The sequence below is a fragment of the Anomaloglossus baeobatrachus genome, chromosome 6 (genome assembly GCF_048569485.1).
Source record: "Anomaloglossus baeobatrachus isolate aAnoBae1 chromosome 6, aAnoBae1.hap1, whole genome shotgun sequence".
In the NCBI taxonomy this organism is placed as follows: Eukaryota; Metazoa; Chordata; class Amphibia; order Anura; family Aromobatidae; genus Anomaloglossus; species Anomaloglossus baeobatrachus.
Genome location: NC_134358.1, coordinates 340,760,991 through 340,784,661, shown reverse-complemented (window position 1 = coordinate 340,784,661; position 23,671 = coordinate 340,760,991). Strand labels below are relative to the sequence as shown.

The 23,671-nt window shown below is 49.8% G+C and overlaps 1 protein-coding gene and 1 long non-coding RNA gene across 3 annotated transcripts in view; one reads left to right on the top strand and one right to left on the bottom strand.

The window, feature by feature from the left end:
* Positions 1 to 9,876, bottom strand: part of PDIA4 (protein disulfide isomerase family A member 4) — a 342,287-nt gene extending 332,411 nt beyond the window's left edge. Inside the window, exon 1 of one of the 2 annotated variants that reach the window (XM_075314972.1) lies at positions 9,589 to 9,876. In XM_075314972.1, the coding sequence (XP_075171087.1) occupies positions 9,589 to 9,667 (79 nt within the window). In that variant the 5' untranslated portion in view covers positions 9,668 to 9,876. The remainder of the gene's footprint in view (positions 1 to 9,588) is intronic. The other variant, XM_075314971.1, reaches the window with a different exon arrangement.
* A 10,202-nt stretch (positions 9,877 to 20,078) lies between these two features.
* On the top strand, positions 20,079 to 21,514 carry LOC142244341 (uncharacterized). The gene is made up of 3 exons (XR_012724514.1): positions 20,079 to 20,458; positions 20,571 to 20,687; positions 20,799 to 21,514. It is a non-coding gene; the product is annotated as an uncharacterized LOC142244341 (long non-coding RNA).
* The last annotated feature ends 2,157 nt before the right edge of the window (positions 21,515 to 23,671 follow it).

The window sequence follows — 23,671 nt, the reverse complement described above, 5'->3', positions numbered from 1 at the left end:
AGGAGCGGGAAGTAGAGCCAGAGGAATCACATTCCCCATCAGACCTATCAGAGTCCTCGAGGACCGGCGAAGGAGCCCGAGAACCCCCAGCACTTTGCGCTCCAGACAGTGAACGGAGGGAGTCCCTGAGCTCATCCCGTATGAGGGACCTGAGGTCGGAGGCAAATCCTGGCTGTTCCTCCGACAAAGTCTGCTGAATGCAGCCTTTGCACAATCTCTTAGTCCAAGAACCAGCAAGTTCTTTATTGCACAAGGCACATTCCTTATGTCTGGATTTAGACAAACACTTCTTAGCTTTACTGCGCTCCTAGGAAAAAAACAGACAATATGTCCGCCATTAAAAGCGGAACATCTGAGGTGCACTCACCCACCGATGCCCAGAGGCTATACCGGTTCAGCAGGGGCCTCATCTGACTTCCGTCCTCTAGAAGGCTGTTTTCTGTCAGGAGAGTCAGGTTCCTTTCGTTTGGAGGACCGGTCATCCGTCCCCCCACGCTTGCCCACTGAGCCAGCGACACTGTCCTCCTTTCCCCCCTTCTGCTGCCGCTTTAGGGAGGCTGTATCATGATCAGATGGAGGCTTTGGAGAGGAGGGAGGCGAAGGAGACGCTGCCGACTGTTTGTCCGTCATGGCCACAGAGCACAGGCACCATAGAGAGGATTGTCGCTTTAATTTTCAAAGACATGCTGGTGACTCCGCCCCCACTTCCGGCGGACGTCCCATCCGGCTCCACAGGCTGCACTTGGAACAAACGCGCGCCTGCGCACAGCCCGGACATCTCCTATCCACAATATGGCGGTCCTCGGAAGTGCCACATCCACAGCTGCCACGAGGACGCACCGCAGGGATCGCAGCAGCCGCCCCCCCCCATCTCGGCCGGCACACGCCCGGACACTGTGTCCTCCAGAGGCATCGCGGTTACATCTCTCCACTGACAGCTCCTCAGCCCACAGGACGCCGGTAAGGAGAGGAGGGGGGGAGGAAGGGAAGGAGCCCGTGCGCAGACCTAACCCCCGTGGGTACGCTGCGACGGGAGAGCCCTGCGGACAGTTCCCCTGGAGGATTCACTTACCTGTCCCGCAGGCTCCTGGCGCTCCAATCGGGCGCGCTGCACGCAGTCCGGACCCCCATGGGTCTGATGCGGCATCTCCCCAGCACCGCGGCCGACCGCAGCAGGACCCGTGCCGCTGCCAGAGCCGGCCGACCGGGCGCCGGACTTGAATCTTCGGCCCCTCAGGACCTTCTGGAATCGATTAGATCTCTGGAGGCTCCCTGTTCAAGGACAGGAAACCAACTGATGCGGGGAGAGGTGCCGCCCCTTTTTATTCTGGAGGTTTCCTGTCCTTGAAGGGCGGATCCCCTCTCTCGTGGTGCCGTCATGGGTGCTGGAAAAATAATTACTGTGTACGTGCCACAATACACGTCCTGCCGATTTCTAAAATTTTGTATATATGACTCCACCAGATAGATATATATGGGGGAGGGGGAGTGCAAGGAAAGGGCGCAATAAGATTAGAATTTTTGCTATGGGGCCCTGTGATGAATATGTACACCACTAGAGATGACAGTTGGTGCTTTTAAAATTTTATGGAGAGGGAAGGAGGTAGAGGCAGACAGACATTCTACAGAAATTTATTCTGAAAACAGGCTAGTGGTTTTCCATATGACTTTATAAGCACCAACTGTCATCTCAGTAATGGGAAACCAGTCTACACAATGCAGATTTCCCCATTCACTGACAATGACGTAGATTAAGCACGAGATGTCCATAAAGTACATACTCATAGATAAATAAAGCGATGGGATGACAATGTCAACCTAAACAGGCTAATATATAGACCACTCCATAATGCATGAAATACGAGGAGAACAAGAAGGTTTTTGGTCATTAAAACATTCCAAATTTTATTACACTTTAAAATTGATTCAAAATTCATCATGCACAACACATACAAAAGTTTGTATACAAAAATAAGGAAAACAATAGACTCCTCAATAATACATAACACATAATCTATCTGTACAGTAACCACATTAGACCATTGTCTCACAACATGTACTCAGGGCTGATGTAATAATCAACAAGTATGCAGAATCGGCCGACTGTGGACCCCAGGCACGTGTGGGGGGTATTAACGCCTAATCAATGGGGATCCCCAGACTGACAATGACTGATCAGGTCAGGGGCAGGGACATGCACAATTTCCTAAGGCCTTGTACGCACACTGCGTTTTTACCCGCGGTTTTACTGCAAAAATTTCTTGAGAAATGTTTGTAATCTTTCTGCAGACATTTCCCTGCAAAACCTATGGGAAAAAAAATAGCTGTGCGCACACTGCATTTTTTTCTCAAGAAAATTCTTTCTGCAGAATTTCTTGAACATTTCTTGAGAAAATGAGCATGTCACTTCTTTTCCGCAGGTACCTGCGGTATTTCACTCCATTCACTGTAATGTAATCGCGAAATACCGCGGGTATACCGCAGGTAGCAAATGATGTGTGGTATACCCTCGGTATAGCCGCGGTTTACCTGCGGTAATGCTCATCATTGCCTGCGTTTTGCAGGGAAGTGATGTCATTATGACAGGAAGAGGAAGCGAAGCAGAGAGTAAACACACACATCACACACATCAGACACAGACATATAGTAAACACACACACACACATCAGACACAGACATATAGTAAACACACACACACACACATCAGACACAGACATATAGTAAACACACACATCAGACACAGACATATAGTAAACACACACACACATCAGACACAGACATATAGTAAACACACACACACCAGACACAGACATATAGTAAACACACACACACATCAGACACAGACATATAGTAAACACACACATCAGACACAGACATATAGTAAACACACACACACATCAGACACAGACATATAGTAAACACACACACATCAGACACAGACATATAGTAAACACACACATCAGACACAGACATATAGTAAACACACACACACACACATCAGACACAGACATATAGTAAACACACACACACCAGACACAGACATATAGTAAACACACACATCAGACACAGACATATAGTAAACACACACACATCAGACACAGACATATAGTAAACACACACACATCAGACACAGACATATAGTAAACACACACACATCAGACACAGACATATAGTAAACACACACACATCAGACACAGACATATAGTAAACACACACACATCAGACACAGACATATAGTAAACACACACATCAGACACAGACATATAGTAAACACACACACACACACATCAGACACAGACATATAGTAAACACACACACACATCAGACACAGACATATAGTAAACACACACATCAGACACAGACATATAGTAAACACACACATCAGACACAGACATATAGTAAACACACACATCAGACACAGACATATAGTAAACACACACATCAGACACAGACATATAGTAAACACACACATCAGACACAGACATATAGTAAACACACACACACATCAGACACAGACATATAGTAAACACACACACATCAGACACAGACATATAGTAAACACACACACATCAGACACAGACATAAGCTGGGTTTACACACAGACTTTCTAGCGATCCAACCTGCGATCTCAACCTAGCCGGGATCGCTACAAAGTCTCTGGTGAGCTGTCAAACAGGCAGACCTGGCCAACGACCTAACAGCGATCCGGACCTGCAGAGCGACTAGCTGGTCGTTGGGGACGTGTCAAAAAAGCAGGTGAACTTCACCCGACTTCATTTAATGCCGCGCGGCTGTGTGCCGTGTAAATAAATAAATAATAAAAAAATCCGGCGTGCGGGTCCCCCCCTATTTTAATACCAGCCAGATAAAGCCATACGGCTGCAGGCTGGTATTCTCAGGATGGGGAGCACCACGTTATGGGGAGCCCCCCAGCCTAACAATATCAGCCAGCAGACGCCCAGAATTGCCGCATACATTAGATGCGACAGATCTGGGACTGTACCCGGCTCTTCCCGATTTGCCCTGGTGCGTTGGCAATCGGGGTAATAAGGAGATATTGGCAGCCCATAGCTGCCAATAAGTCCAAGATTAATCATGTCAGGCGTCACCCCGAGATACCTTCCATGATTAATCTGTAAATTACAGTTAAAAAACACACACCCGAAAAATCCTTTATTAGAAATAAAAAACACTAACGAATTCCCTCATTACCAATTTATTACCCACAACAAAGCCCTCCTTGTCCGGCGTAATCCACGGTCCTCCAGCGTCGCATCCAGCTCTGCTGCATGCAGGTGACAGGAGCAGCAGAAGACACAGCCGCTCCTGTCACCTGCACGCAGCTAATGAAGAGAGCCGTGTGATCGGCTGAGCTGTCACTGAGGTTACCTGGATCCAGCGGTGGCCGCGGGTAACCTCAGTGACAGCTCAGCTGATCGCGTTACTCACCTCATTTGCTGCGTGGAGCTGACCGGAGCGGTGGTGAGTAGCGCGATCAGCTGAGCTGTCACTGAGGTTACCCGCGGCCACCGCTGGATCCACCGCTGGATCCAGGTAACCTCAGTGACAGCTCAGCCGATCACACGGCTCTCTTCATTAGCTGCGTGCAGGTGACAGGAGCGGCTGTGTCTTCTGCTGCTCCTGTCACCTGCATGCAGCAGAGCTGGATGCGACGCTAGAGGACCGTGGATTACGCCGGACAAGGAGGGCTTTGTTGTGGGTAATAAATTGGTAATGAGGGAATTTGTTAGTGTTTTTTATTTCTAATAAAGGATTTTTCGGGTGTGTGTTTTTTAACTGTAATTTACAGATTAATCATGGAAGGCATCTCGGGGAGACTCCTAACATGATTAATCTAGGACTTATTGGCAGCTATGGGCTGCCAATAACTCCTTATTACCCCAATTTGCCAACGCACCAGGGCAAATCGGGAAGAGCCGGGTACAGTCCCAGAACTGTCGCATCTAATGTATGCGGCAATTCTGGGCAGCTGCTGGCTGATATTGTTAGGCTGGGGGGCTCCCCATAACGTGGAGCTCCCCATCCTGAGAATACCAGCCTTCAGCCGTATGGCTTTATCTGGCTGGTATTGAAATTGGGGGGGACCTCACGCCCGATTTTTTAATTATTTATTTATTTTACTGCACAGTATAGATATGCCCACCGGCTGCTGTGATTGGGTGCAGTGACACAGCTGTCACTCAGCGTGTGGGCGTGTCTCACTGCAACCAATCATATTTGCCGGTGGGCGGGGAAAAGCAGGGAATACGAGATTGTTTAATGAGCGGCCGGCTTTTTCAAAAAAGGAAAAGCCGCTGGAGCAGAGTGAACGCCGTGCAGCGCCGGTGATCGGGGATCGGTGAGTATAAGAGAGGGGGGGACACTTCAGTCACTCGGGGGATTAGCGGTCACCGGTGAATCCTTCACCGGTGACCGCTAATCAGGACGCTACACAGACAGAGCCGCGGAGTCGCTGTAAAGTCCCCTTTACACACTGAAACTTGCTAGCGATGCATGCTGCACAGCAGGAAACAAAGGACCTAGGAATGGTCCTGAACGATTTGTAGCGATCACAACTTCACAGCAGGGGCCAGGTCGCTGATAGGTTTCACACACTGCAATGTCGCGTCACAAAACCGGTGACGTTACAGCGATGTCGTTTGCGATGTTGCAGTGTGTAAACCCAGCTATATAGTAAACACACACATCAGACACAGACATATAGTAAACACACACATCAGACACAGACATATAGTAAACACACACACACACATCAGACACAGACATATAGTAAACACACACATCAGACACAGACATATAGTAAACACATACATCAGACATATAGTAAACACATACATCAGACACAGACATATAGTAAACACACACATCAGACACAGACATATAGTAAACACACACATCAGACACAGACATATAGTAAACACACACATCAGACACAGACATATAGTAAACACACACATCAGACACAGACATATAGTAAACACACACATCAGACACAGACATATAGTAAACACACACATCAGACACAGACATATAGTAAACACACACATCAGACACAGACATATAGTAAACACACACATCAGACACAGACATATAGTAAACACATACATCAGACACAGACATATAGTAAACACATACATCAGACACAGACATATAGTAAACACATACATCAGACACAGACATATAGTAAACACACACATCAGACACAGACATATAGTAAACACACATGACCCGCCCCAGGGCCGTGGGGTACTCGGTTCCGGGTGTTGGTTAATGGGATTATGTCACGGGGGCCTGTGCCCGGTTCCGTGGCCCTGGTGGTCGCTGAAAGTCAATATATAATAAAAATTAAAAAATAAATAAATAAATAAAAAAAAATATAAAGAAAAAAATAAATAAAAGTATTTCGTGACGCCACCTACGGTTCCAGTATGGTTACTGGGGCTGCAGGTCAGACCTCTGCGGTGATGGTTAGGCAGCCAGTTATTTACGCTTCCCGTAGGTGAAGCGGGGTCCCCAGGGCAGTTTTAGTAGTACACAGATATGGCGGTTTTTCTTCACAGCCTTTTCAACTGTCACTTTAGTGCAGCAGCCTATGGCTCCTCAGATGAAGAAATAAAGTAGATCACACCAATTCATTAACTCTGACCAGATTTTACTTGCAGGTGTTATTAAAAATGGGTTCAGTTTTTGATGTTACAGTTTTTGGTGATCTGGGAACAGTTCAGGATCTCTGCACCAGGTCAGTTGTGTGGCCTCCCTGCTGCGCTCCTTGACCCTCTCTCACTGTCTTCACCTGTATGACAGGCGGCGGGAGCTTCTCTAAGGGGCACTGCTGTACTCACTGCGGTCCCTAAGCTCTGTGTAGCGGCTTTGCCTTCAGGTGCTGCTGCGGCCAGGAGATCTGCAGTCTCCCTGGCCCCCGGTCTTTATTGCTGGGCAGATTAGATCCCTCACAATCTCAGACGCTGGTGTCCGATAATCAGCGCTGTTCCTTGGGGATGAACCGGTCAGGCTCCACCTCCCCGGTCACTCCTCTTTTGCCTCACTCTTGATCCCTCAGGCGGTCACACAGTTACTTGTGCTGGCTAAGCACTGCCCTCTCCATTTTGATGTCTTCCCTCACTCTCTGCTCGCACAGTCTCCTTTTTCTCAAACTGTCAACTGTCTCTCTGACTCCGCCTCCAAACCTGGATTTAAAGGGGACCTCACCTGAACTCGACTTGTAGAGCTCCCCCTCCAGGCTTGGAGTGGAAATGTTGTATGTGGGATTACCTAATGTGGAGATCCTTCCCTGCCCAGGTACAGGTATATTTGTGGCAACTGAACCCTGGGGTGCCACACACACATCAGACAGAGACATATAGTAAACACCCATCACAGACATAGAACACACACAGATCACACTCACACACAGACATATCACAATAAATAGAAATCAAACATACATATAAAAAAAAAAAAAATGGGGGCTCCGCTGTATTTTTAACGTCCAGCCGAGGTAAACACACAGCGGCGGCATGGTATTCTCAGGCTGGGGAGGGCGAGGGGCAGGGTTAATGCCCCCCCCCTCCTGCAGCCAAGAATATGAGCCCGCAGATGCCCCGGGACTGTCGCATCCACTATGCGGCAGTCCCGGAGTGTCCCCGGCTCTTCCAGATTGCCGTGATGCAATCCAGGTAATAACGAGTTAAATGGCAGCGGATCGCTGTCATTTAAGTCCTAGCTTAATCATGGCAGCATCTATGAGACAGCTTTCATGATTAACCCGTAAGTAAAGTGAATAAACACACACCGAAAAATCCTTTATTTTAAATTAAAGACAAAAAAGCCCCATCTTTCACTTTATTAACCCTTCCTAACACAGCTCCGGCGTAATCCACAGAGGTCCTACGACGCTTGCATCCAGCCGCGACTGACACTGTATTGAATGCAGCCTCGTAACGAGACTGCAGAAAAGTAACCACAGGTCATTTCCCATGGTCGGTTATGTCAACACACTATCGCTCGTGAGAAATGCAGTGTCCTCACAGGGACTCTCTTGATTGATCTGTCCTCTTTCTATCCTTCTATCCATTTATCCATCCATTTATCCATCCATCCATCCATTTATCCATCCATCCATTTATCTACACATCCATTTATCCATCCATCCATTTATCTACACATCCATCTATCCATCCATTTATCCATCCATCCATTTATCCATCCATCCATTTATCCATCCATCCATTTATCCATCCATCCATTTATCCATCCATCCATTTATCCATCCATCCATTTATCCATCCATCCATTTATCCATCCATCCATTTATCCATCCATCCATTTATCCATCCATCCATTTATCCATCTATCCATTTATCCATCTATCCATTTATCCATCTATCCATCCATTTATCCATCTATCCATTTATCCATCTATCCATCCATCCATTTATCCATCTATCCATCCATTTATCCATCTATCCATTTATCCATCTATCCATCCATTTATCCATCTATCCATCTATCCATCTATCCATCTATCCATTTATCCATCTATCCATCCATTTATCCATCTATCCATCCATTTATCCATCTATCCATCCATTTATCCATCTATCCATCCATTTATCCATCTATCCATTTATCCATCTATCCATCTATCCATTTATCCATCTATCCATCCATTTATCCATCTATCCATCCATTTATCCATCTATCCATCCATTTATCCATCTATCCATTTATCCATCTATCCATTTATCCATCTATCCATTTATCCATCTATCCATCCATTTATCCATCTATCCATCCATTTATCCATCTATCCATCCATTTATCCATCTATCCATTTATCCATCTATCCATCCATTTATCCATCTATCCATTTATCCATCTATCCATCCATTTATCCATCTATCCATCCATTTATCCATCTATCCATTTATCCATCTATCCATCTATCCAATCCATTTATCCATCTATCCATTTATCCATCTATCCATTTATCCATCTATCCATCTATCCAATCCATTTATCCATCTATCCATCCATTTATCCATCTATCCATCTATCCAATCCATTTAGCCATTTTTTTTTTCTTTTTCAACATGCTTTATTTATATATTATTGCAGTTACAGGATAAAAAACCGCAGGGACCAACCTGCGGACAAACCGCGGCTAAATGTGGCAAAAAACGCATGCGTTTGTCCAGCAGTTATGGTGCGTTTTTTACTGCAAATGCGGTAATATTCAACTCCCAGAAGTTTCTCAAGACATTTTGAGAAAAATCACTTTTCTAGTGCGCACATAGCCTATGATACAATACACAGTTGCTGAGTTTCATGTGTACTATTGATTTATAGGGGGAGAAATGAATGGTTACTCAGGCAGGTGCTTGTAAAACGTGGAGACATGCCATTGTGTGTGACAGTGATAAGCCTGGGCACATGGGGCTACACCACATGTGGAGCTTTCCGTATTATTGGAAGATGTCATTCTGAAGGTTGCGACTTCGCATTATTATTGAGGCAATCTTCAGGCAGACACACAGTAGCCGCCCTGCCCCGTCAGCCCAGCCTTACCTGCTCCACTCTCCTCGCACCACGCTATTGGTAGTAGAGCCAAAACCAGCAGTGCGCGCAATACGCTCTCACAGCCCATAGTGAGCTCCAGTCGCAGCGCTGCCGCCGATCTCTTTGAATTCAGGCTCTGTGAGCGCTCTTCCTGTGCGACTTCCCGTAATCAGAAAGCGCTGATTGCTGCGCGAATCACTGCAGGCTCCTAACGTCCTCGCACTGCCAGGAGAGGATGCGCGTACAAGCACAGTACATACAGCTCGGTGCTCAGCGTAAACCACGTGCTCCCCTGTCATTGGCTTCTCACGGAGGCGCCAATAACACGCCGCCACTTCAACCGAAGAAGCCGGATAGCTCTAGAGGGCGGAGCCTGCCCGCAGACTTGTCATCTACACATTGGCTGGAGCCTGGGTAGGAGGAAAGAGGCCTGGAGGTGGGCAGTCACGTGACAGGAGTGCCGTGCGTTCCGTACTGTGCGGTGCGATCCGCTCCGTATAATGTGATCCGCTCCCTACAATGCAATCCATTCCATGTAGTGCAGTGCTATCAGCTTCGTACTGTGCGATCCGCTCAATGCGATTGGCTCCATCCAGTGCGAATTGTTGCATGCAATGCGATCCGCTCAGTGCCCTGCAATCTGCTCTGTGCAGTGCAATCCGCTCCGTGGTGTACGCTCAGTGCCTGCAATCTGCTCGGTGCAGTGCAATCCGCTCCGTGCTGTACGCTCAGTGCCCTGCAATCTGCCCGGTGCAGTGCATTCCGCTCCGTGCTGTACGCTCAGTGCCTGCAATCTGCTCGGTGCAGTGCATTCCGCTCCGTGCTGTACGCTCAGTGCCCTGCAATCTGCCCGGTGCAGTGCATTCCGCTCCGTGGTGTACGCTCAGTGCCTGCAATCTGCTCGGTGCAGTGCAATCCGCTCCGTGCTGTACGCTCAGTGCCCTGCAATCTGCCCGGTGCAGTGCATTCCGCTCCGTGCTGTACGCTCAGTGCCTGCAATCTGCTCGGTGCAGTGCATTCCGCTCCGTGCTGTATGCTTAGTGCCCTGCAATCTGCTCTGTGCAGTGCAATCCGCTCCGTGCTGTACGCTCAGTGCCTGCAATCTGCTCTGTGCAGTGCATTCCGCTCAGTGTTGTATGCTTAGTGCCCTGCAATCTGCTCGGTGCAGTGCAATCCGCTCCGTGCTGTACGCTCAGTGCCTGCAATCTGCTCGGTGCAGTGCATTCCGCTCCGTGCTGTACGCTCAGTGCCCTGCAATCTGCTCGGTGCAGTGCATTCCGCTCCGTGCTGTATGCTTAGTGCCCTGCAATCTGCTCTGTGCAGTGCATTCCGCTCCGTGCTGTACGCTCAGTGCCTGCAATCTGCTCTGTGCAGTGCATTCCGCTCAGTGTTGTATGCTTAGTGCCCTGCAATCTGCTCGGTGCAGTGCAATCCGCTCCGTGCTGTACGCTCAGTGCCTGCAATCTGCTCGGTGCCGTGCAATCCGCTCCATGCTGTACGCTCAGTGTTGTATGCTTAGTGCCCTGCAATCTGCTCAGTGCAGTGCAATCCGCTCCATGCTGTACGCTCAGTGTTGTATGCTTAGTGCCCTGCAATCTGCTCAGTGCAGTGCAATCCGCTCCATGCTGTACGCTCAGTGCCTGCAATCTGCTCGGTGCAGTGCATTCCGCTCCGTGCTGTACGCTCAGTGTTGTATGCTTAGTGCCCTGCAATCTGCTCGGTGCAGTGCAATCCGCTCCGTGGTGTACGCTCAGTGCCCTGCAATCTGCTCGGTGCAGTGCAATCCGCTCCGTGGTGTACGCTCAGTGCCCTGCAATCTGCTCGGTGCAGTGCAATCCGCTCCGTGCTGTACGCTCAGTGTTGTATGCTTAGTGCCCTGCAATCCGCTCCGTGCTGTACGCTCAGTGCCTGCAATCTGCTCTGTGCAGTGCATTCCGCTCCGTGCTGTACGCTCAGTGCCTGCAATCTGCTCTGTGCAGTGCAATCCGCTCCGTGCTGTACGCTCAGTGCCTGCAATCTGCTCTGTGCAGTGCATTCCGCTCCGTGCTGTACGCTCAGTGCCCTGCAATCTGCTCGGTGCAGTGCAATCCGCTCCGTGCTGTACGCTCAGTGCCTGCAATCTGCTCTGTGCAGTGCAATCCGCTCCGTGCTGTACGCTCAGTGCCTGCAATCTGCTCTGTGCAGTGCATTCCGCTCAGTGTTGTATGCTTAGTGCCCTGCAATCTGCTCGGTGCAGTGCAATCCGCTCCGTGCTGTACGCTCAGTGCCTGCAATCTGCTCGGTGCCGTGCAATCCGCTCCATGCTGTACGCTCAGTGTTGTATGCTCAGTGCCCTGCAATCTGCTCAGTGCAGTGCAATCCGCTCCATGCTGTACGCTCAGTGCCTGCAATCTGCTCGGTGCAGTGCATTCCGCTCCATGCTGTACGCTCAGTGTTGTATGCTTAGTGCCCTGCAATCTGCTCAGTGCAGTGCAATCCGCTCCATGCTGTACGCTCAGTGCCTGCAATCTGCTCGGTGCAGTGCATTCCGCTCCGTGCTGTACGCTCAGTGTTGTATGCTTAGTGCCCTGCAATCTGCTCGGTGCAGTGCAATCCGCTCCGTGGTGTACGCTCAGTGCCCTGCAATCTGCTCGGTGCAGTGCAATCCGCTCCGTGGTGTACGCTCAGTGCCCTGCAATCTGCTCGGTGCAGTGCAATCCGCTCCGTGCTGTACGCTCAGTGTTGTATGCTTAGTGCCCTGCAATCCGCTCCGTGCTGTACGCTCAGTGCCTGCAATCTGCTCTGTGCAGTGCATTCCGCTCCGTGCTGTACGCTCAGTGCCTGCAATCTGCTCTGTGCAGTGCAATCCGCTCCGTGCTGTACGCTCAGTGCCTGCAATCTGCTCTGTGCAGTGCATTCCGCTCCGTGCTGTACGCTCAGTGCCCTGCAATCTGCTCGGTGCAGTGCAATCCGCTCCGTGCTGTACGCTCAGTGCCTGCAATCTGCTCGGTGCAGTGCATTCCGCTCCGTGCTGTACGCTCAGTGCCCTGCAATCTGCTCGGTGCAGTGCAATCCGCTCCGTGCTGTACGCTCAGTGCCCTGCAATCTGCTCTGTGCAGTGCATTCCGCTCCGTGCTGTACGCTCAGTGCCCTGCAATCTGCTCGGTGCAGTGCAATCCGCTCCGTGCTGTACGCTCAGTGCCCTGCAATCTGCTCTGTGCAGTGCAATCCGCTCCGTGCTGTACGCTCAGTGCCTGCAATCTGCTCGGTGCCGTGCAATCCGCTCCATGCTGTACGCTCAGTGCCCTGCAATCTGCTCGGTGCAGTGCAATCCGCTCCGTGCTGTACGCTCAGTGCCTGCAATCTGCTCGGTGCAGTGCATTCCGCTCCGTGCTGTACGCTCAGTGTTGTATGCTTAGTGCCCTGCAATCTGCTCGGTGCAGTGCAATCCGCTCCGTGGTGTACGCTCAGTGCCCTGCAATCTGCTCGGTGCAGTGCAATCCGCTCCGTGGTGTACGCTCAGTGCCCTGCAATCTGCTCGGTGCAGTGCAATCCGCTCCGTGGTGTACGCTCAGTGCCCTGCAATCTGCTCGGTGCAGTGCAATCCGCTCCGTGCTGTACGCTCAGTGTTGTATGCTTAGTGCCCTGCAATCCGCTCCGTGCTGTACGCTCAGTGCCTGCAATCTGCTCTGTGCAGTGCATTCCGCTCCGTGCTGTACGCTCAGTGCCTGCAATCTGCTCTGTGCAGTGCAATCCGCTCCGTGCTGTACGCTCAGTGCCTGCAATCTGCTCTATGCAGTGCATTCCGCTCCGTGCTGTACGCTCAGTGCCCTGCAATCTGCTCGGTGCAGTGCAATCCGCTCCGTGCTGTACGCTCAGTGCCTGCAATCTGCTCGGTGCAGTGCATTCCGCTCCGTGCTGTACGCTCAGTGCCCTGCAATCTGCTCGGTGCAGTGCAATCCGCTCCGTGCTGTACGCTCAGTGCCCTGCAATCTGCTCTGTGCAGTGCATTCCGCTCCGTGCTGTACGCTCAGTGCCCTGCAATCTGCTTGGTGCAGTGCAATCCGCTCCATGATATACGCTCAGTGCCCTGCAATCTGCTTGGTGCAGTGCAATCCGCTCCGTGATGTACGCTCAGTGCCCTGCAATCTGCTCAGTGCAGTGCAATCTGCTCCGTGATGTACGCTCAGTGCCCTGCAATCTGCTCGGTGCAGTGCAATCTGCTCCGTGATGTACGCTCAGTGCCCTGCAATCTGCTCAGTGCAGTGCAATCCGCTCCGTGATGTACGCTCAGTGCCCTGCAATCTGCTCAGTGCAGTGCAATCTGCTCCGTGATGTACGCTCAGTGCCCTGCAATCTGCTCAGTGCAGTGCAATCTGCTCCGTGATGTACGTTCAGTGCCCTGCAATCTGCTCGGTGCAGTGCAATCCGCTCCGTGATGTACACTCAGTGCCCTGCAATCTGCCCGGTGCAGTGCAATCCGCTACGTGATGTACGCTCAGTGCCCTGCAATCTGCTCGGTGCAGTGCAATCCGCTCCGTGGTGTACGCTCAGTGCATTGCAATCTGCTCCGTGCAGTGCATTCCACTCCATGCTGTACGCTCAGTGTTGTATGCTCAGTGCTCTGCAATCTGCTCCGTGCAGTGCATTCCGCTCCATGCTGTACGCTCAGTGCCCTGCAATCTGCTCGGTGCAGTGCAATCCGCTCCGTGCTGTACGCTCCGTGTTGTATGCTCAGTGCCCTGCAATCCGCTCCGTGCTGTACGCTCAGTGTTGTATGCTTAGTGCCCTGCAATCTGCTCGGTGCAGTGCAATCCGCTCCGTGCTGTACGCTCAGTGCCCTGCAATCTGCTCGGTGCAGTGCAATCCGCTCCGTGCTGTATGCTCAGTGCCTTGCAATCTGCTCGGTGCAGTGCAATCCGCTCCGTGATGTACGCTCAGTGACTGCAATCTGCCAGGTGCAGTGCAATCCGCTCCGTGCTGTACGCTCAGTGTTGTATGCTTAGTGCCCTGCAATCTGCTCGGTGCAGTGCAATCCGCTCCGTGCTGTACGCTCAGTGCCTGCAATCTGCTAAGTGCAGTGCAATCCGCTCCGTGCTGTACGCTCAGTGCCCTGCAATCTGCTCGGTGCAGTGCAATCCGCTCCGTGCTGTACGCTCAGTGCCTGCAATCTGCTCTGTGCAGTGCATTCCGCTCCGTGCTGTACGCTCAGTGCCCTGCAATCTGCTCGGTGCAGTGCAATCCGCTCCGTGCTGTACGCTCAGTGCCCTGCAATCTGCTTGGTGCAGTGCAATCCGCTCCGTGCTGTACGCTCAGTGCCTGCAATCTGCTCTGTGCAGTGCATTCCGCTCCGTGCTGTATGCTCAGTGCCCTGCAATCTGCTCGGTGCCGTGCAATCCGCTCCGTGCTGTACGCTCAGTGCCCTGCAATCTGCTCGGTGCAGTGCAATCCGCTCCGTGCTGTACGCTCAGTGCCCTGCAATCTGCTCGGTGCAGTGCAATCCGCTCCGTGCTGTACGCTCAGTGCCAGCAATCTGCTCTGTGCAGTGCATTCCGCTCCGTGCTATACGCTCAGTGCCCTGCAATCTGCTCGGTGCAGTGCAATCCGCTCCGTGCTGTACGCTCAGTGCCCTGCAATCTGCTCTGTGCAGTGCATTCCGCTCCGTGCTGTACGCTCAGTGCCCTGCAATCTGCTTGGTGCAGTGCAATCCGCTCCATGATATACGCTCAGTGCCCTGCAATCTGCTTGGTGCAGTGCAATCCGCTCCGTGATGTACGCTCAGTGCCCTGCAATCTGCTCAGTGCAGTGCAATCTGCTCCGTGATGTACGTTCAGTGCCCTGCAATCTGCTCGGTGCAGTGCAATCCGCTCCGTGATGTACGCTCAGTGCCCTGCAATCTGCCCGGTGCAGTGCAATCCGCTACGTGATGTACGCTCAGTGCCCTGCAATCTGCTCGGTGCAGTGCAATCCGCTCCGTGGTGTACGCTCAGTGCATTGCAATCTGCTCCGTGCAGTGCATTCCACTCCATGCTGTACGCTCAGTGTTGTATGCTCAGTGCTCTGCAATCTGCTCCGTGCAGTGCATTCCGCTCCATGCTGTACGCTCAGTGCCCTGCAATCTGCTTGGTGCAGTGCAATCCGCTCCGTGATGTACGCTCAGTGCCCTGCAATCTGCTCGGTGCAGTGCAATCCGCTCCGTGCTGTACGCTCCGTGTTGTATGCTCAGTGCCCTGCAATCCGCTCCGTGCTGTACGCTCAGTGTTGTATGCTTAGTGCCCTGCAATCTGCTCGGTGCAGTGCAATCCGCTCCGTGCTGTACGCTCAGTGCCTGCAATCTGCTAGGTGCAGTGCAATCCGCTCCGTGCTGTACGCTCAGTGCCCTGCAATCTGCTCGGTGCAGTGCAATCCGCTCCGTGCTGTATGCTCAGTGCCCTGCAATCTGCTCGGTGCAGTGCAATCCGCTCCGTGATGTACGCTCAGTGCCCTGCAATCTGCTCGGTGCAGTGCAATCCGCTCCGTGCTGTACGCTCAGTGCCCTGCAATCTGCTCTGTGCAGTGCATTCCGCTCCGTGCTGTACGCTCAGTGTTGTATGCTTAGTGCCCTGCAATCTGCTCGGTGCAGTGCAATCCGCTCCGTGCTGTACGCTCAGTGCCCTGCAATCTGCTCGGTGCAGTGCAATCCGCTCCGTGATGTACGCTCAGTGCCCTGCAATCTGCCCGGTGCAGTGCAATCCGCTACGTGATGTACGCTCAGTGCCCTGCAATCTGCTCGGTGCAGTGCAATCCGCTCCGTGGTTTACGCTCAGTGCATTGCAATCTGCTCCTTGCAGTGCATTCCACTCAATGCTGTACGCTCAGTGCCCTGCAATCTGCTCGGTGCAGACTGCCGAGACCCACCAACCGGTTCCCCCTCCCCACCGCGCAATGAATGAGACCACACATGGAATATCTTTCTTTTGTACTTTATTGAAGGTATCCACGTAACACCATTCAATGTTGATATAAAAGGGGGTTGCTTGTTATTTTGGCCACAGCTTTAACCACAGGCACAAATCTGCTCCGTGCAGTGCATTCCACTCCATGCTGTACGCTCAGTGTTGTATGCTCAGTTTTCTGAACTACAAACAGCATATATAGATAATGCAAAAAGCTGGTGGGAATTACAATCCCTGGAACACTATATAAAAAACAATATAGTGCCCAGAGGATTGAGAATCAATTTGATTCCAGCAGAAAGAGTAAGGACCCCCCTCCTCCTTAAAAGGTGGGAGGAAGAGTGTGTGGCCTCCTCACTTCGCTTCATGAACATCCTCCTAGAAGAGGAGAAAAAGAAATTTGAGGAGACAAATAAGACTCTCACGACTCTCAGGGAAGAGGCCCTGAAATTTAATAACGATTCTGACTTCCAGATCAAAGAATTGGCACTACAAGGGGCAGTAGAGAAATATCAACAAAACCTTAAGAGCCGTAAACATAAACATTTTGTTAGGGATCTGGAAGACTTTAAAGAGAGAAGGGCCTTTAATCTCACAGAAGGAGGAGGTGACATATCATCCTCGGACCTCTCAGACTCCGAGAGTAGATCCAGAGAGAGAGGTCAAAATAGATCACGGGGAGGTATACAGTCTGCTGTACGTGGTGGGATCAGAGGATGTGGTGCCCTGGGGGAAAACAAAAATCAATATGGAAATCAGGATCAACGAGGAGCACATACCTCGGGCTCAGAATCCTCATCTTCCTTTGGACCACCAACCTCCTTTGTACACCAGAACAATTTTTTAGGGATGAGGGACCCCTATCCCTTCCGAAAAAGACACAACAGAAGGGCCAAAAAATGGTAAATGGAGGCCAAACAGATGGTCAACAGATTGTCAATCTATCTGACTATAGACTGTCTGAAATGGAAGAGAGGGTCCTTGGATACGGTCTATCCTTTGTTCCCACGACACGATTTGATTCCTTTGTCTGGGTTAAAGACCTCGAATTGTTTCTGAGGAAACTCAGATGGAGGAAGTACTTTAAGCATAATGATCTAAACGAATGTCAGAAACTGGGAATATCCCCTGATATGCTCCAAGATGTGAGACTATTGGCAAGTCTATCAGAGGATAATAGGACGGACAAGGGGTTTGGTCCATTTACTAACCTAAAACCAAAGAATAGGAAGATGCCTCCCCCCACTGAGTGCACAAGCATTGACATATTTTCATCACTGGTGACTAAGGAGATACGCAAAATAAGGCCTGGACTAACCAGCAATAAGAGTAATCTCACACAAAGAGAAAGAGAAGCCCTTATGTCCCTTGACCAGAATAAAGCCATAACAATAAAGCCCTCCGACAAGGGGGGCAATATTGTGGTTATGAATACGGAACAATACCGCTCTATGTGTCTTCAATTACTTGCAGATAGGGCCACATATGCGGTTTTACCAGGGGATCCTACATCTGCATTTATGATAGCCCTTAGTGAAATTGTACAGGAAGGTTTTGAGTTGACTCTCATATCGAAGGATGAAATGGATTTTCTGGCTCCAAAGGAGGTGACAATAGCAACCTTTTATTCCACACCCAAAATCCATAAGGGGATACATCCCCTTAGGGGACGGCCCATAGTGTCAGGTATTGATGCTATGGGCCAAAACCCCAGCATCTATCTGGATAAGGTTCTGAGGGAGTTTGTGAACGTACAGCCCTCATTTATCAGAGATACATCAGATCTGCTGAGTAAAATAGAGGGTATACACATTGATGAGGACACCATCCTTGCATCAATTGATGTTGAACAACTATATAGTTGTATACCACATGATAATGGCATCAGAGCGGTCGAGCATTTCTTGGAGACAAGAGGGGTGCAATATAGAGAACACAATAGGTTCATAATCAAACTCCTCACTTTTGTGCTTACTCATAATTACTTTACCTTCCATAACAAGTTCTACCACCAGCTCAGGGGTACTGCAATGGGGAGCCCTTGTGCTCCCACTTTTGCAAACATATACCTGGGCTGGTGGGAGGATGCTGTGGTTTTTGGGGACGAGGATGTCACGTGGAACCCCCAGATTATCTTCTGGGGGCGTTACATAGATGACATCCTCGTCCTCTGGAGGGGGGATGCAGCATCCTTCCTTGGGTTTGTGGCACACTTGAATAAGAACAACTTCGGACTGAAGTTCACCTGTGAGGTGGGGGGCGATAGACTGCCTTTCCTAGATATCCTTTTGACAAAACATGTTGATGGGACCCTGGGAACTACAGTCTATCGCAAACCAACGGCAACAAACAGTTTGCTGAGGTGGCAGAGTCACCATCCGGAGCCTCTACGCAGGGGAATACCAAAGGGGCAGTTTCTCCGATTTAGGAGAAACTGCTCCTCGTTACATGATTTCCAACAGAGGTCAGTAGGACTTGGAGATAATTTCAGAGATAGGGGGTACCCTGAACACGTCATTCAGACAGCTTTTAGATCTGCTTGGGGCCAAAAGAGGGCCACATTGCTAGCCCCTAAACCTAAATCTGAACAGGATAAGATCACTAGACTGATTGGCTCCTACGATGATGAAAATAGTAAGATTATGCACATATTAAGACGACACTGGGGGATATTGAGATCGGACCCTGACATATGTGAATATATTACACCACACCCGAGTGTCACCTACAGAAGAGGCAAAACCATTAAAGATTTTGTGGTCCATAGCCACTATGTGGCGGAGAAAGCATCAGGATCATGGTTAGAAAGAAAGCCTCACGGGACTTTCAGGTGTGGGTCCTGCAAGTTTTGCCCATATATTGACCAGAGTAAAACCTTTAATAATCAGCAATCAGGAAGGGTTTTTCATATTAGGGACTTCACGAACTGTCGGACGGAGGGTGTAGTATATAGATGTACCTGTACATGCCCACTCAGTTATATCGGCAAGACAAAACGGCAGCTGCGTGTCCGTATAGGGGAACACGTAGGCGATATAATTCATAAACGAGAGACGCCTATAGCGAGGCATGTTAATATGTGTCACGGAGGGGATCCTAAGAGTATACGATTTCAGGGAATTGAAGTTGTCCCAAGACCAATCAGGAAAGGGAATTGGGACATCAAAATCCTCCAGAGAGAAGCACGGTGGACATTCCTACTTGAAACAGTCAGCCCAAATGGACTGAATGAGGTTCTCAGCTATACAAGTTTTATTTAGAAAGCATCAAATGAGCATATAAAGCTATACACGATAGGTATTATAAGTACATATGTAGCCTGAATATTTTGTAATAATTTTGTTGCTGTATTGCCTGACAGTGATATTTACTGTCAGTAGCTGTATTTACTTATATATATTTAATTTACATTGGTGTAACTAGGTGCAGGATTCACTAACACTAGGTGATTTACACAAAGTAACTTTCATCATCAGGAACTGCTGTATGCAGCATATGTGGGGATATATTTAGGAGCTGCACGCTGGAAATGACGTCACAGACTGCCTCCAGCAAGATAATGTGGCCGGCAGACTGTGAGGAGGACTTGAAAGGATACACACTGGAAGTTACGTCGGATGACTGCTTCCGGTCTGCGTGTCATTGAACGCATTGTATTGCGCAGCTACGGAAGTGACCATGGGAACACTTCCGGCTATTTGCTGTGGCGCGTCACACTAGAATCCCAGGGAGCGAATATGGAGGTGAGACACTCGGCACTTCCGGCGCGTGTCACTGGGAGGCGGGAATTACAAGTTCCCAGAGTGTATAAGACACCAAAAGGGAGGGGGAAGTGGTGCAACATGCTGGCTGACACCATGGGACCTGCGGGACAGTAGAAGCGGCGTTCCCCTATAGATTGAGTGCTCTATTATGGGCGATTGATGCCACGCTGCCTTTGTGACTGACATTCCTTTGGCTATAAGGTATGTTTCTTTTCCTCTGACAATGTGAGGAGTTCCATAGCTTGTTGAGAACTATATGGCTGTTTGGAAGGGAGCGAAAAGTATATTATTATATGATATTATTTCTTGGTAGTTGATGCTATGGGACCTGCAGCATTTTAAGAGCAGTGTCTCAGGACAGAGTGAATGTCCCTATGATGGGCGGTTGATGCCACATTGTTGATGCGACCATCAGTCATTAAGATATAAGGTATGTCCCCTCCATTTGCTGATATCGGCAGTTCCAATTCTTTGATGTGCATTTTATGCTTTATCGGAATAGAATATGATATTATCTTCTGGATATGTTGTTTTTTCCTAGAGATTTAATCCGGATCAGTCCCCTGATGAACCCCTGAAAAATACAGGGGGGAAACGCGTCGGGATAGAATACTGGATGGTCTCGGCAGATAAGTTATTCCCTGCTGGGACTATATATCCATATGTATAGATAAACCTGAATTTTGGGATTCATACTGGATGATCTCGACAGATGAACTATTTTCTGCTGGGATTTTACATCCATGTATACATAATACTTTCTCCTTTTGATCTGAGATTCATCTAATATCTAGAAAATGTTTTAATATATCTAATTATCCTTGAATACTGTAACTATTTGCACATATCTTCTTTGGTGGTGGGTCTCCCAGGTTTGGCGATTGGCTTAAGGGAGATATTAGGGAGAGACGACGTGGAGCGGGGGGTACCCAATAATTTATGGTACACCTCCGCTGGTAGGTAGGAGTAAGGGAGGGAGAGATAGGTCATCCCCTAAACCACGTTATATTGAGCCTAAACTAAACTAGTGCAACTACTAATGTTGCCCCTACCTTGAGAACAGGAAATTATTTGCACTGTCCCCACCAATTGAGTCTATCACCCTTTTTCCACTCACTGTAATTTATCACTGTAGTTATCCTGGATGAGCAGTGGTTTTATATCTACATTTTTAATATTAATTGAATAAAAATTGTTTTTAGGAGTTTTTTCCTTTTGGTTTTGTGGTATAATAACTCCTATTAGTATATGGTAGTTGGTTTATAATTGTATGCTCAGTGCCCTGCAATCTGCTCGGTGCAGTGCAATCCGCTCCGTGCTGTACGCTCCGTGTTGTATGCTCAGTGCCCTGCAATCCGCTCCGTGCTGTACGCTCAGTGTTGTATGCTTAGTGCCCTGCAATCTGCTCGGTGCAGTGCAATCCGCTCCGTGCTGTACGCTCAGTGCCTGCAATCTGCTCGGTGCAGTGCAATCCGCTCCGTGCTGTACGCTCAGTGCCCTGCAATCTGCTCGGTGCAGTGCAATCCGCTCCGTGCTGTATGCTTAGTGCCCTGCAATCTGCTCGGTGCAGTGCAATCCGCTCCGTGATGTACGCTCAGTGCCCTGCAATCTGCTCGGTGCAGTGCAATCCGCTCCGAGCTGTACGCTCAGTGCCCTGCAATCTGCTCTGTGCAGTGCATTCCGCTCCGTGCTGTACGCTCAGTGTTGTATGCTTAGTGCCCTGCAATCTGCTCGGTGCAGTGCAATCCGCTCCGTGATGTACGCTCAGTGCCCTGCAATCTGCTCGGTGCAGTGCAATCCGCTCCGTGCTGTACGCTCAGTGCCCTGCAATCTGCTCGGTGCAGTGCAATCCGCTCCGTGATGTACGCTCAGTGCCCTGCAATCTGCTCGGTGCAGTGCAATCCGCTCCGTGGTTTACGCTCAGTGCATTGCAATCTGCTCCTTGCAGTGCATTCCACTCCATGCTGTACGCTCAGTGCCCTGCAATCTGCTCTGTGCAGTGCATTCCGCTCCGTGCTGTACGCTCAGTGTTGTATGCTCAGTGCTCTGCAATCTGCTCCGTGCAGTGCATTCCGCTCCATGCTGTACACTCAGTGCCCTGCAATCTGCTCGGTGCAGACTGCCGAGACCCACCAACCGGTTCCCCCTCCCCACCGCGCAATGAATGAGACCACACATGGAATATCTTTCTTTTGTACTTTATTGAAGGTATCCACGTAACACCATTCAATGTTGATATAAAAGGGGGTTGCTTGTTATTTTGGCCACAGCTTTAACCACAGGCACAAATCCGCCTTAAACCTGAGGGAGGAGGCCCGATGCCTACGGCCATCCGTGGCAGGTTGGCTCTCACCAAATTCTGAAAGCCTGAATTTTAGCCTGTCTTCTTCATTGTGAGCGTGAGTGAGCAAAGTGTGAGCAAAAGTAAGTGTGAATAGAATTGTTTGTATTTAGTTGTTTAATTACTTAACATTTGTTTAGCGCTATCCCCATTAGAAAATGTGCTCCACTATTGCTAATGCGATCCAGTGTACATCTTGTCTCATGTATGCAGTCCTTGAAAAGCCGTTCGAGGGTGCATACTGTTGTTCGAGATGTGCGCAAGTTGCACGTTTGGAAGCCCAGATACTGGATCTAAATGAGCAGCTGGCAACTCTGAGATGCATTAGCAATATGGAAAGGAGTGTGCTGCTCACTGAGCAGCAGCTTGCTGGGTCAGATGTGAGGGAGGATCGTAGTAGGGAGCGGCAGGACGGTGAGGTAGGTAGCTGGGTGACAGTTAGAAAGGGGGGTAAAGGGAAAAGTGCTAGGGAGGCTAGTCCTGAACTGACACACCCCAATAGGTTTGCAAACTTGGCAGATGAGGGGGATGTCATTACAGGGGTAGCATTGCTGCAGCAAGGCATGACCTCTGAACACCAGAGGAGTGTCTGCTCCAGTAAGGGGGGGAATAGGAGTGCAGGGCAGGCAAGACAGGTACTGGTAGTGGGGGACTCAATTATTAGGGGGACAGATAGGGCAATCTGTCACAAAGACAGGGATCGCCGAACAGTGTGTTGTCTTCCTGGCGCTCGAGTTCGGCACATCGCTGATCGGGTTGACAGATTACTGGGAGGGGCTGGGGAGGACCCAGCGGTCATTGTACATATTGGCACAAATGACAAAGTTAGAGGTAGGTGGAAGGTCCTTAAAGATGATTTCAGGGAATTAGGTTGTAAGCTTAAAGCATGGACCTCAAAGGTGGTATTTTCGGAAATACTACCTGTGCCACGAGCCACACCAGAGAGGCAAAGAGAGATCAGGGAGGTTAACAGGTGGCTCAAGAATTGGTGTAGGAAAGAGGGTTTTGGGTTCCTGGAGAATTGGGCCGACTTTTCAGTTGGCTACAGATTCTATGCTAGGGAAGGGCTGCAT